Below are 14948 nucleotides of genomic sequence, written 5' to 3' on the forward strand. Positions count from 1 at the left end.
TGCAATGTCAGCGAGGACATTCGTTTCGATAAAGAATAAACATCATCCATGTTTATCATGTGCACATTATCCTTTCACCGAGTTTCGAGATCCATTCATTTCTAAGATTTCTGTGCAACGAGATTCACCCACATCGATTTGTCGATACAGAGGTTGTAAGTTGTTGTCACGGTCGGTCGGAACGTTCTCGCTACGTCCGGGACGCAACGTAGAGCGTCTGACGTCACTGCGTATTGGCACGCCACGTCGTTTTTCGCTCTCGTGGTTCTACTTCCGTGTCCATATTTGGTAATGAAAATGGCCTGTTGCTTTGTCACTATAGAAACAGTGATATTATTGTCCTGTTTCAGCAATGGAGATGTTCCCGGAAGATTTAGGAGAGAATAGAGAGAGGAGCGGAGAGAAGCTCTCGGTAGGTCACGGTGACGGGACTCTTTTGTATCGCAACTCTTTTGAGTTGCTTTTGGTATCCAGCGTAGATTTTGAACATTTAATGGTGTCACACATAGCGCGAAACAACCTGTTTGAATAAAATGGACACTGCCCCGTTGCAAAATTGAAATGATATCAAGGATAAAAGCTAGCGAACTAACTGTACAAATGCATGACTTTGTGTTTGGTTAGCTGCAGTTTACAGTCAGGTCCACAAGTTATGGAATTTTGTTTACTAAATTTAAAAAAATAATAATGTAACTTGAGATAAAAAAAAAAAAAGTCGCAAATATCTTTTAAACCTTTTTGTTCCGTGGCGGAACAAGTTTCCATAACAATAGTCGAGGGCCACTAAACGCTGCTTTGGCATTCAATTATTTTGCAGTTTAAATTAACGTTATTATATTTTTACCTCAACAATTTGAGTGAAATGTTCAAACTGAAAAATTTACTTGGTCAGTGTCACAGTTTTGACTGACAAACTTACATTATACTGTTTAAATAATAATAATAAGTTTGCATATGTTAACAACCACCTTACTTAATATCAATACAAATGAACAAGACAGCGTTGGACATCTACAGTATTTATTAATCATAGTTAATAGTAATTTCAACATTTGTTGAATACATTTTTACTAATACATTTTTAAATCAAATGTTGTATTGTTATTCTGTAAACTAATATGAACAGCTGTGTTTTAATTAGCATTAACAAATATTAATAAATGTTGCAAAAGTATATTGTTCACTGTTAGTTTGTGTAAGTGTTGCCAATAGGCCTATATCCTGATGGATTCTTTATGTTCAAATAGGCTAATCATTATATCGTTGATTATTAATTGCCTATTTAATAATGGCTCATGTTATAACATGCCTCACTCAGTGTTCTGCTGTATCGCTCTATATCTCAATACTGCAATATTAGCAGCTGAAACTCTTCCCACACACACCTCAATACGAGATGCACAGCTCGTGTCTCTCTTGGAAGACAGCCCACATTACAAAGTGTTCTTGGCTCAAACACAATATAAACATTTAATGCAGGCCACTTTGTTAAAATATAAAAGGGGAAATAGATATGAGTTATTTGTCCTGATAGACAGTATCAGTCTATTTAGGTTCAGCTCTGCATTAGTCAACTTATGCGACCGCTAATGATTCAACCTGCCGAAATAAAATAATGTCCTCCTGGACTTCTTCTTTTCTTTGCATGATTCAGTTTTCAGCATATAGTGACGTTTATATCCAGCCGGATGTCTGGTGCGTCTGAGGTTCACAATAGCTTGAATTGGGCTTTTGTTTTTAATAATACTTCCCTTACATTTGACTTACAAATTTTTAGATGTCAGTGGAGTTCATATTTAAATCCTGATGTTAATGATGCAATAAAGACAATACACAAGGCTTTTGTCCATGATCTAGTTTAATGAAATGTTGATTTTTTAATAGAGAAAAACAAAGCATGTGTGAAGAAACTTTTTCAGGATTGCAAAGGCATTATAAACCCATCATATTTTGCTAGGAAATAATCTTTTGCAAGTAAGCGATATGAAAGCACCGTGCCTGTGTTGCTGATACTGCAGCATTATCGCTTGTTTAATAGTGAAAAAGTGTGCATTGACCACCACAATTGATATGTGTGTGTGTGTCTTTCCAATTACCGGTATATCATATTTCCAGGGTCGGAAATGGGCTTGAGTTTGCAACGATGTCTGGTTGTCGCTCAGTCTTTATCATTGTCTAGAGTTTATTAATCATGAAATGCAGAAGTGTTGCATTGCTCATCAGGATCTGAATATGAACGCACAGCCATTGAAGGAGGAATTGAGCTGAAATCATGTCTGGTCACGTTTCATGCCATTTTTACTCTTTTGTCTTTAATATTGGGTCGTTTGTATTTCTGCACTTTTCCCTGCACTTTTGTGTGTTAAATCTTTAAAAAGAGACGCATATTGAAGTTCTTATGGATTAAAATTAACTTGAGACTGAAAATTCCAGGCCTTATGAATCTTGATGACTCTTCTGATGATACAAAAAATGCTGTCGCACAATAAATGTGGAAGAGGAAGTTTGTCTGTGTGTAAGAAGTGAGGCACAGAGGTGATCTTGTCTGCGGTCTGTCTGTATATTTCAGTGCATGCCAGTGCACAATATCCAGGAAGCAGTCGGATGGATGGGTTTAATCACATAGGCTACGTGTAAGCTATACTTATAGATTCAAACTAGAGATGCTCATTAAACGGCCATTTTATTTGACGATTTTCACTCTTATGAGAACAGTTTTTTTTTTTTTTACCGGAGAATGCCATGATTGACCAGTAAAATATTGAGAGGGTTGTGTAAAAAAATTATAAATTACTCACTCTTCAAAAAAAAAAAGTTTCTATATAGAATCTTAAAGGGTTCTGTCAGGAGCCATTTTAAATTATGATTTTTGAATGAAATGATTTTTGGGTGAACTATCCCTTTAAGAAATGGAAATTGTTAAACAGCAGGAGAATGAGTGCCTTTAAAGTCTGTATTTTCTCTTGAAGGCATTCAAACAGCGCTGTCAAATATATAAATATCTTCATAGAGTATTGTCTTTGCATAAGATAACAAAATATCGAAGAAAGTGTCTGCTTCTGCTTTTCTCTTAACAAACTATATATTTCAGAGCCGGTTTTGCCCTTTTCCACATCATTTGCCTCGTGTTATGGTATTTATTATATTTTGAAATGTATTCTTTCTTTATTTTTGTATTTTTTTTCTTATCGGGCTTAACATAGTGATTTTGTATGTGTATGTAAATTAAATTTCCCTCAAGTTCAAACCTGTTTCAGGCGAACAGCAGCTGCAATTCACACCTGTGTTTCATAACCACAAACTGTCATGTTTATCTTCTTTCTGAACACGATATTTGTTATTTTATCAGTTTTCTTCTTGGAAACGTGTTCTTGCGCTGTGTTTCTGTTAAATAAATGCCATTAGATTAGGCTTTCTGACTGTATTCTATACTATAATGGACAGTAATGGCACTTTTGCACCAAGAACGATTACTATGAAGATAATGATAACTATTTTAGTATTACTATGATAACCTGTAAGACCTTCATTCATCTTCAGAACACAAATGAAGATATTTTTGATGAAGTTTGAGAGTTTATGTTTATATGTTTATATGTGAATACAAGCCTAAATTCAATCTGTTCATCATATAAAGAAATCTTGTCTCTCCAGAAAATTTGGACTAAACCACTCAATTCATACACTGTAAAAAAATATTGATGGTTTAACTTAAAAAAGTAAGTAACCTGGTTGATTGAACTGGAAAAAGTGAGTTAATACAATGAAGGAGATTAATTTAACCATCAGAAACTCAAAATTATATGTTATCTGAACTAAATAAATGATTTAAGTTGATTTGACAAAAGAAAAAATGTTGTGATTACTACACTGTAAAAAATATTGTTGGTTTAACTTAAAAAAGTAAGTAACCTGGGTTGCCTTAAAATTTTAAGTTGATTGAACTGGAAAAAGTGAGTTAATACAATGAAGGAGATTAATTTAACCATCAGAAACTCAAAATAATAAGTTAACTCAACTAAATAAATTATTATAAAGTTGATTTGACAAAAGAAAATATGTTGTGATAACAAATCTTGAAAATATTTTTTACAGATTAGTTTTTCGATCTCTTTATTAACTTTTTGAAGCGTCAAAGTGTCACTTGTGTAATGGAGGGTCAGAAAGCTCTCGGATTTCATCAAAAATATCTTCATTTGTGTTCCGAAGATGAACGAAAGTCTTACAGATTTGGAACAACATGAGTGTGAGTAAATGGTGAGGTCTGGGTTAACTAACCTTTTAAATGCTGAATGGATTTTGACTGGCTGTCAATGTTTTTTTAATCTTTAATCAGCTGGAAAAAAATCATCCCGAAAGCGATCGGAATGTAATCAGGCTCTAAAGAGAGTTGGCTACACATAATCTGATCCAATGGGATGGTTTGAAGTCCATATCAGAAACACAATTTTGAGGGAGGACCTGATTTGTCACCGCACTCTGCTATTCCTTTATATCTGTTACAACTATATTGTTATAGTTATCGTCCTTGTTGTGAACGGATCTTTATAAAGATAGTTTATATTTGAAGAGTTCAGATGCAAAAGCCTCTCTAAGTGCCATTTGAAATTTTCTTCTAGAATGATCATTTTTATCAAGCTTGTATATTTAAGTTCAGTGATTTCACTTAAATGGCAATGATAATTACCTATTAATTGTTATTTAAGTCAAATTACTGAACTTAAATATACAAGTTTGTTTTTATCATCATTAAAGAAGAAAATTTCAAATGGCATTTAGAGGCTTTTGCATCTGAACTCTTCATTTCTTTAATTGTTTTTGTTTGGTTGTTTTGTGATAGCATAGGCCAAGGATTTTCAAAACGGGTCGATTCATATAAAATAATATAATAATAATAATAATAATAAAACATTTAAATAATTGAGTAGGCCTACCTAACCCTACCGTTACTTGAAACAAATATAACAATGTAATATAATAGAAATGAAATATTTCCCGAATATTATTTGTCATTTTTATCATAAAATGAATTCAAAAAGATTTTCCACATCTTATTTATTTTTTGACCATCGTGCAAATAGGAAAATAGCTAAAAATAGGTTCGTTCTTCTCGTGGGCTGAGTATTGAAACTCTTAATAATAGAGAGATACCCATATGAGCTCATCATGTTGAATTGTTTTTGTTTTGACGGGATATCCCGCTTCACACAGGGAGTCCCGCGCTGGTGTGTTGTGTTGTGTTGGTTGCTATGGGCGTGGCCAAGGCTCAATCTCCCTGCTGGCGTCACTGGAGAGTTCCGCATTCCACCGCGCAGCGATACATAAACGCGCTGATGCAACGAGAACAAACCACAAACACACAAACGAGCTGAACGGACGAGCAACCGTCGACTCCCAGAGCAAAACAAGTAAGTGCTTTATTTAGACGTTATTTTAATACATTCACATTTGGTAAAATCGTGCACAGAAGAGCGGAGTTGAATTAGACAAGATATAAGACGCGTTTTAAAGGTCTATCGTGTGTATTTAGTAACTGCTGACAATGAGATTAAATAAAACCTCGAGAAGAAGAAAATTATATTCATGCATCACTTATGTATATTTCTGAAACACCCATGTTATTTACTGCACACTAAAGTAGCTACATTATGTACACTCAACAAAAATGCTGGGTCGTTTCAACGGTCAAATATGGGTTAAAACAACCCAGCATGTTTTTCTCTCTATGCATTAATGATCTGTTAAGCATTATAGAAGGTGGAATTATATGTTATTAATGGAAGTTTTATAGCTATTTTTGGTAATCTTGCTTTTAATATGGTTGGCTGAGGGTCTCGATGGGGCTCCTGAAAAGTTTGAGACCCCGTGTTTGAATGGTGATATCATGTCCTGCAATGTAACACTCCATCTGAAACTATTCTGCAACAACATTTTCATACGCATTTGTTTTTATACATGCATATTTGTACTTTAAAATTCATTCGTCACACTGCAAGTCAGCTGCAAAACACCTATAACTTTTTAAAACAGCCACCAGTTACAGCAGATAATTAATCTTGACTTAATAAAAATACAGCTGTTCATTGTTAGTTCACAAAGCATTAACTAATGTTAACAAATGCAACATTTGATTTTAATAACGTATTGTTGAAATGAACATTAGCTAAGACTTCTTAGTTCATGATTAGGTATAACTAATAAAATCTTAAACAAAAAGGACATTTGGGAACACTTTATAATGATTCACTTCTAAAAAGTTCAAACAAATGCAGCAAGAAAGACTAGCCTACATCATCACCAAAAACCCTGCAGAAATGTGGCCCAAAGACAGTTTGTCTTCAGTGCAAGGAAAGTTAGTGTCGAGAAGCTTGCAGAAAGTAGCCGTTAGCTGCTGCGAAACATGTTTGACTGTTACATAATCTTGTAATGGCCTTTACAGACAATTCAAGAGCTGTTTTAAGCCTCGCTCTTGAACATGCGTAGGTGTTGTTTTTGCTCTTGGGAATCTTTGAGTTTTCCTATAACTCTCTAAGAAGCAGATTTATAGTGTGTTCCTCTTATGGAAACTTCATTATTTTCTGAGATTTTCCACTGAAAACACACATTATCAGTCCTTAGTAAACTTATTCCAAAGCAAAAAACTCTTTTTGTTAAATCTTTAGCTACTGTGATTTGTATATTTCTGAAAGACAGTCATCTCTGATAATAACAGATCACTGGAAATTGATGTGTATTGTGGAAAGCGCTATACAAATAAATATGAATAGAATTCTTAAACTTGTTAAATGCTCAATATATATATATATATATTTTTTTTTGAATGCATTTGCATTTCTATATCTGTAAAAGGCATTTCATGCACGATCAACAAAACTAATGAGTCTCTCTTTCTGAAGCAGCAATGATGCCTGGTCAAATCCCTGATCCGATGGTCACGGCCGGGTCTCTTCCCAGTGTCGGTCCCCTGGCCGGCATTCCCTCCACCACCCTGACGGACCAGCTGAAGCTGGCAGAGCTCTACAGCTTCGGTGCCGTTCTGTCTCCTCTCATCCTCAACAGACACCCCAAGAGACCGTTCGACGACAGCCAGAGTGAGGAGGTGAGAACTGAACATCTAACAGCTTTAGATATCACAGCCCAGTTCTGCTCATTCATAAAAATCCCAACAGTTTTTGTTAAGTTTTGTTATGTGCGATAGCTTGAGAAAGTCAAACTGCTGTTCTACTGTTTGTGAAGCTCCACTGAAGCTTTTTCACTCGCTGGTCAAGAGTGACACCTGGTGGACACCATTGTTAATGTCTGCCGATTATTATTTTTTTTGTTGAGAATGCTCATAGGTTGATTTATAATGGTTCGGTTTACACTAAAGCAGATGTGTAAACTAACGTGTACTTTCTGACCGCAGGGAGGTGACAACGATGATCGCAAGAAAAGAAGGCGAGAGAAAAATAAAGTTGCAGCCGCTCGCTGTCGAAATAGAAAGAAGGAAAGGACCGACTTTCTCCAGAAAGTGAGTTTGAAAATGTATTAATATTTCAGATTTTCTCATTTTGGGCATGAAACTTTATTTTACTGTGTTTTACTCGTATTACTTGTTACTATTATTGACTTCTGTAGCAGTGACTGGTTATTCATTTTTTTATGATATTATCATTTTGTCATTTGTATGATATTAATTGAGGGATTATATGGAATAGTTGTGCTTTTTAAAAGTAATTAGTCCCATTGCAGAATTATTTAAAATGAACTATTGATGGTAAAACATAATTAAATCATAATTTTATATTTTCTAAATATTTTTTAAATGTGATACTGGTGTATCATGCATCCATTTTTATGTTATTATTTTGTAATTATTAATTGAGGTATTACATGGAGTTTTTGTGCTTACAAACATTGTAACATTTTAGAACTATTTAACAAACTAGTGATGGTAAAATAATTTTTATTAAACAAAAATAAGAAATTAATTTAAAATGGTTTATTAAAAAAACATATGCTTGTGTAATTTCTGTGCATACCGTTTTTATATTACATTTTTTATAAAACAATTTAAAATGAACTAGTGAAGGTAAAAAAGTGATTAGATCATCATTTTATTTCAAAAATATATTTAAAATGTTATTTTTAAGGCATGCAATTTCTATGTTATTTTGCAATTATTAATTGAGGTATTACATGGAGTTTTTGTGCTTATAAACATTTATTTGTGACATTTTAGAACTATTTTAAAAAATAGTGATGGTAAAATTATTTTTATTAAACAAAAAAAAATAATTTAAAATGTTTTATTTAAAAAAAACAAATGCTTGTGTAATTTCTGACTGTGCATACCAATTTTATATTACATTTTTTTTTATAAAACAATTTAAAATAAACTTGTGAAGGTAAAAAAAGTGATTAAATCATTTTATTTCAAAAATATATTTAAAATGTTAAGGTATGCAATTTTTATGTTATTATTTTGTAATAATTAATTGACGTATTACATGGAATATTTGATCATATTAAAATGAATTTGTCACATTGCAAGATAAAAACATAAGTTTTATTAATTTAAAAAGTTTTATTTTAAAAAATCTGACACTTGTGTAATTTCTATGCATGCCATTTTTTATATTACTATTTTTATTTTATATTTCGCCACATCATAAAGCAATTTAAAATTGGTTAAAAAGTCATTAAAACATACGTTTATTTGAATAAAAAAAAAGATGCATGCCATTTTTATGATGTTTATTTTTTATGACATCAATTGAGTGATGAATAGAATATTTGTATTATGCAAACACCAGAGATGTCACATGAATTCCCTAAACCTTTGTAAATAACCAGTAACACAAACACTATAAAACAGTGATTGAATAAGTGTTTCACTCAAACGTGTGGGCTGAGGCTACGGTGGAATTAACCCAAGGCGTTTTGCTCTGTCCTCTCAGGAGTCGGAGCGTCTGGAGATGCTGAACTCGGGCCTGAAGTCTCAGATCGAGGAGCTGAAGTCAGAGAGACAGCAGCTCATCGTGATGCTCAACCTCCATCGGCCCACGTGCATCGTCCGCACCGACAGCGTGAAAAGCCCCGAGAGCGACGAGCGGCGAGCCGAGCTGTCCGACTAAACGCAGACACTCTACAAACGTCTTTTAAAAAGATCCAAGTGTCAATTTCACCATGAAGAAGAAGAAGAAAAAGGGAACCGATTTGTATGGATATAAAACAAACATCCCAGGAAGCTCACAGACTATTGTAAATCACATTTACACGTTCTCAGCGCTGCGTCAGTTCTGTTTGAGGAACACGTGTTCTGCCAGTTGATCTGACCTGAAGCGTGACGTTCTCCCAGAAGCCTCCAGATGGCGCTGTCGGATAAACCCCACTGTTCTCTGACGCCGGCGTCGCCATGGACGGACTGTTTACTTTACATTTGTTTGCGTTGTATATATTATACTCCTTGTTTATTATATGCTATTTTTATATTGTTCCATCACATCATGTGGTGAATTATATGTGTTTTATGATCGGTGTCTGTTGAACGGCCACTTTTTGTTACTAAATAATGTTTCTGTTACATAGAGCACATTGAAATAAAACCTATTTTTCAAATACAATTTACAAGTATTTATTTATTATAAAAAAAATATTTATTACATTATTTTAGGACATTTTATATAGCCTACTTATTATATATTAAAAAAAATTAAAAACATTTTTTTTTCTTACTTATAATTACATCATTATTATTAAGTTCCAGCATCAGGATATGCGGTTTGGAGAATGGATGGTTGGATTGATTTGATATTATTTTATTATTTTAATTTGTATACTAAAAGATTTTTTTTCTTTTTTCCTTAAATTTATAATTACATTATTATTAAGTTCCAGCATCAGGATATGCGGTTTGTAGAATGGATGGTTGGATTGATTTGATATTATTTTAATTTGTGTACTAAAATATTTTTTTCTTATTTTTAATTTATAATTGTTTTTTTTTTTTAGATTTTATTTCTTATTTTTAAATTCTTTTTTTTTCTTATTTATAATTACATCATTATTATTAAGTTTCAGCATTAGGATATGCGGTTTGGAGAATGGATGGTTGGATTGATTTGATATTATTTTAATTTGTGTACTAAAATAATTATTTTCTTATTTTTAATTTTTTTTCTTACTTTTTTTATTTTATTTTCCCCCCCCTAAATTTATAATTACATCATTAATAAGTTCCACCATTAGGATATGCGGTTTGTAGAATGGATGGTTAGATTGATTTGATATTTGTGTATGCCTCCCTTTCTCATTTTTTTTCCTCTTTCACTTTCATTGTTTTTCTGAAAATCTCTGTTTGTGGAAATTAGATGTTGTCAGAGAAATTTACATGACCAAACCAAGATTATTTCCACTGAGCTTTCCATTGACTTGCATCTGTTTCCCATTAATCCTGTTTATTTCTCTTTTCAGATTTGTCAATGTAACAGTTTTCTACTGTCATAGTGCATTTGGACAGTAATATGACACACATATTTGATCACCAAAATGCATTCAGGTATTTATATTGAATGGTAAATCTATCGGTTAATCATTTGTGAAAGGTTTGTAGCATTTGTAGTTTTCACTTGTATTCTCCTCATTTCTGAGGCGGGTTGAGTGGGTTGCTTGCTGCTTGTTTGTTCATTTTCTGTCCTTAGTGCCTTTTGTCACGTCAGAATTGGGTTGATCAGCTTTCCTGAGGTCTGGCTTCAGACTCGCTCGCTCTGAAAGCTGCTTTGATCAAATGTCTGACCTTCTGCTTAGCAGTTCCAGCCTTTTAAAAATGCGTCTTTTTTGGCAGAACATGTTTCTCACGTGGGCGGTTGTCAAAATCTGCTCCTCACCCTGTTTCTTCAAGCACACGAGAGAGAAAAAAATGTTGGTTGAGTGCCACTGAGTGCTACCTCAAGAACTGTGTGATTTCAACACATACAGCTCCAAATCACTCATGAGAACGACCGCAGTGACCTAAAAACTGTGTTTGCTATAGCGGAGGTCAATCTCACTTTACCTTCATCTTCATTTATATTTAGAGTTTTCAGTGCTGAGGATTTCTCAGTGTTTTGATATTTATTAGCCTTTCATTGTCAGTATTTCAGTCATTCAGTCATTTATTATTTAAGTAAGTATATATGTGTATTTAGTATTTTATATATTTTTTTACATTTCAGAGCTTGTAAAGCTACTATAAAGTACTATTTAGTATTATTTAGTAATTTTCAGTATGTCAATATTTTTTTATATTGACAATTTTATATTTATACAATAATGTTTTTAGTATTTCAGTTTCTTATTTAGTTAATGTCAGTGTTTAAATATCATTATTTTTTGTGTTTTATTTTCCATTAGTCAGTTGGATATTCAGTAATTTAATATTGCAGTATGACTATATTTTTGTTTTTAATATTTCAGTGTATTTCATATTTTTTTAATGTCTGTGTTTAAATATATATATATATATATATATATAAACATTGTTTTTCATTATTTTGTTGGTTATTCGGTAATTTAATATTCCAGTAAGACACAATTTTCCTATTTAGGATTTCATTCATATTTAATGTCAGCATGCAGTGCTTACTTTTAATTATTGAATAATTTAATATTTCGGTGTGACAGTTGGTTTTTAAGTAGCATTTATTTATTTATTGTTAGTGATTGAAGACTGCATTTTTCAAAGTTTATTTTATCTGGTTATTTCAGTGTTCTCTGTTAAAATATTATTTTCTTTTCTTTGTTTCAGTAGGTTATTAAATTTTTCAGCATGTCAATATTTGTTAATTCAGTTTTTCATTTCTTCGTTTATTTATTTCATTGTTCTGCATTTCAGCAGGCTGTTCAATATTTTAATATTTAATTATTTTAATCAAGCATCAAAATGTTTTAAGACAATATTTTTAGTTAGTCGTTCATCATTAGACTTGCCTTTTACATTTTTCATATGTTGAATCATATAATGTGGAAAAAAAATGACCCCTCTTTTTTTTCCAGAACATCTTTGCATCTGTTCTGGAGAAGCACTACTAGTAATCAATGGGAATTTTGGGTAAGTGCTTGGCTCTGATATTTAACTGATATTCTGAAGAATGGCCGTCTAAACTCGACACCAAAGGTTTCTAAGCATGTCTGTTTAATCATCCATGAGTTTACTGACAAATCATCGCAAAGGTCCTTAGTCATATAAACACATATTTGGGCTTGAATAAAAATGAGGCTGTGAGGAACGAAAGTCTGTTCAGTGGGCTGAGCTGTTCTCTGCCTGGTTGATGTTGACAAAATATTAAAAGTACCCATAAAACTGCAGTTTAAAAAAACTCTGATTATGATAAACAGACTATAATAAATATAATGCATATATTATACTATGCATATATTATCTTTGTGCAGCTGAAAATCTGATTCATCGTAACTGCTTAAAAAAATATAAAGTTCTGGCATGAGTGTTACGCCCAATCTCAAATTCGAGCCCGAATCCCTCTTATTTATTTTACAGGATTATATAGAGGCAATCGCAGTGATCAGAGAAGGGCTCATTCAGCCCATCAGGCAATTATTTAAGCATGTATGGGTTAGAAAAACATTTATTTTTGACATAAAATGTTGCATAATGCACCTTTAACGTCTCATCCGAAGGACGGTGCTCTTTGACAGTACAGTGTCCCCGTCACTTTAGGTACTGGGGCTTTAGGACCCACACAGGCCACAGGATGAGCGCCCCCTGCTGGCCTCACTAACACCTCTTCCGGCAGAGACCTGGATTTCTCAGGAGGTCTCCCATCCAGATACTAACCAGGCCCAAACCCTTCTTAGCTCCAGTGGGCAACCAGTCTTGGGCTACAGGGCTATATGGATGCTGCAAATAATGGAGCAAACACCAGTAAATTGATGAGCGCAAACCTTAGTAATTCAGTTCCAGTAAAACTCTCCTCCATATATTTTGCATCTGAACGGGAAACTCCTACAAATGCATAGCGATAAGGTCAGCCACAAAAATAACCCTGTTCACGGCTTTTTCAGCGTTAATTTTTCACTGTGCGTCTTTAGTAAATCCTGACATTTGAAGCACTGGCACAAGCTGTCGTCCTAACATTGTCCCATCCCAAACTCTCAGAGACTTGTCTTGACAGAACTTCATATATTCAGAAGAAATATAATGGGGAGTAAACTATTGTCTTGCTTTGAAGAAATTATTTCTTAATTGCCTTTAAGTTTAAAGTGAAATCAAAGTGATGCAGTGAAAACAAACTCTGAATTGAGCTTGGATCGGATCTGAAGGTTAGCGCATGCAGTGATCAGTGTGGGAAAGCCGCGTCTTTACCGAACACATTTAACGCCTAATCGTCTGAAGTCATTGGTGATTTTTTTTGGGCAGTGTGTATGAGTAAGATGAGAAGCCACAGAGATGTGAATGGATATTTTGCTATTGTGTTGCGCTTACTGGATATACTCCACCTACACACACAGATCACGAATCAGTCAGAGCTTCTTCACAAGGCCTTGCACTGAATTCTGATCACAGACATCATCCTCAGATTCTCATCTGAGTGCACCCGTTCCCATCAGATCTGTTCCTGTCGCTTCCTACACGCTCAGCGAACGACAACACAACCAGGCACGCAACTAGAAATGCAAACACTACAGTTAAGGGTCGGTTGTTTTGAAAGAAATTACGTTTATTTCCCATCAAGGATGCGTTAAATTGATCAAAGACATTAATAACGTTACAAGAAATAAAGGCTGTCCTTTTAACTTTCTATTAATGAAAGACTCATGAAAAAAATGCATCACAATTTCCACAAAAATATTAAGCAGCAAAACTGTTTTCAACACTGTTAATAATAATGCATTTCTTGAGCAGCGATCATCATATTTGAATGATTTCTGAAGGATCATGTGACCACTCAAGACTGGAGTAATGATGCTCAAAATTCACAGGAATAAATTACATTTCAAATATTTTCAGGAAATAAAACCGCTGATATTTCACAATATTACTGTTTTTACAGTATTTGTGATCAAATAAATTCAGCCTTTGTGAGCATGAAATTTTAAAAATCTGACCCCAAACTTTTGAACAGTAGACTGAATATCAAAATTGTATATGATCTGGTCTTAATTTCATAAACTATATGCAATATATGTGCAAATTGCTTTGTGTAAAAGCATCTGCCAAATGAATAAATAGTAATGAAAATATGTATATTTTTTACATTTATAAACTATGTTTTTACATTTTTGAAGAATTCTCCAGTTGGTCTGACAACTTTCCTAGTATTCAAACCATTGGTACTGTGTTCAGGGTGGTTGCTAGGGTGTTGCTAAGCATCTGGCCCAAATCAAACGAGATCAACCCAAAGTATATAATATTATATTCTGGAGTCTTTTCTTAGCCGCTTTATCAGGGGCCCGATTTACTAAACAGGGCAAATTAGCATGAGAACACAATTTCATAAAAGCGTTAAATTTAACATGATAATGTGATCTTCTGATGACATGCAAATGAAAGAACACCCAAGCTAGCAAGAGCAGCTCAAACTGGCGTCTGCTTTAAAGGTGCTTTATGTATTTTTAGCGGCCTCTATCATTGGTGATGTTTCAGATTGCAAACAATTTTTACAAGAGCGCTCGTGCTCGAACACGAGCGAGCGGTACACGGCCACATTGAGACTTTCAACACACCGGAGAAAGCGTCACACAACATACTCGTAAACTCCCACTGCAACGTTACAATAGGCTACTTTTATCAATTTGACTGAACTAATGCTCCATGCTCGTACCATGATAACGTTACATTTGTAGTGTTATCTAGCATAAGGTTTTTCACTAACTATTCGTGTATCTTTCAAAATCAGCAATGTCAACATAGGTGAATGTATAATATGATAACGAAAACAGTTAGTGAACTAGACTGATCAATTTCAGTG

The 14948-nt window shown here is 33.7% G+C and overlaps 1 protein-coding gene across 2 annotated transcripts; it reads left to right on the top strand.

Annotated features, from left to right (window-relative positions):
• Positions 1 to 291: 291 nt before the first annotated feature.
• jdp2b (Jun dimerization protein 2b) lies at positions 292 to 9605 on the top strand. 2 transcript variants are annotated; one of them, XM_039648217.2, is made up of 5 exons: positions 292 to 412; positions 5212 to 5408; positions 6897 to 7099; positions 7406 to 7510; positions 8940 to 9605. In XM_039648217.2, exons 3-5 carry the CDS (start codon positions 6902 to 6904, stop codon positions 9114 to 9116), a joined length of 480 nt encoding a protein of 159 aa, XP_039504151.2. In that variant the 5' UTR covers positions 292 to 412; positions 5212 to 5408; positions 6897 to 6901; the 3' UTR covers positions 9117 to 9605. The 2 variants fall into 2 exon arrangements, with proteins under 2 accessions (XP_039504151.2, XP_039504152.2); XM_039648218.2 differs by having other exon boundaries at positions 6900 to 7099.
• The last annotated feature ends 5343 nt before the right edge of the window (positions 9606 to 14948 follow it).

The sequence above is a fragment of the Pimephales promelas genome, chromosome 13 (assembly GCF_988280905.1).
Source record: "Pimephales promelas chromosome 13, fPimPro1.hap1.1, whole genome shotgun sequence".
NCBI classification, from domain to species: Eukaryota; Metazoa; Chordata; class Actinopteri; order Cypriniformes; family Leuciscidae; genus Pimephales; species Pimephales promelas.

What these genes read in the sequence shown, in the direction of transcription:
- jdp2b (XM_039648217.2), top strand. Translation starts at nt 6,902, where the DNA reads ATGATGCCTGGTCAAATCCCTGATCCGATGGTCACGGCCGGGTCTCTT. An exon ending in ACGACAGCCAGAGTGAGGAG is followed by an intron (nt 7,100 to 7,405) that starts GTGAGAACTGAA and finishes TTCTGACCGCAG; the next exon opens with GGAGGTGACAACGATGATCG. An exon ending in GGACCGACTTTCTCCAGAAA is followed by an intron (nt 7,511 to 8,939) that starts GTGAGTTTGAAA and finishes CTGTCCTCTCAG; the next exon opens with GAGTCGGAGCGTCTGGAGAT.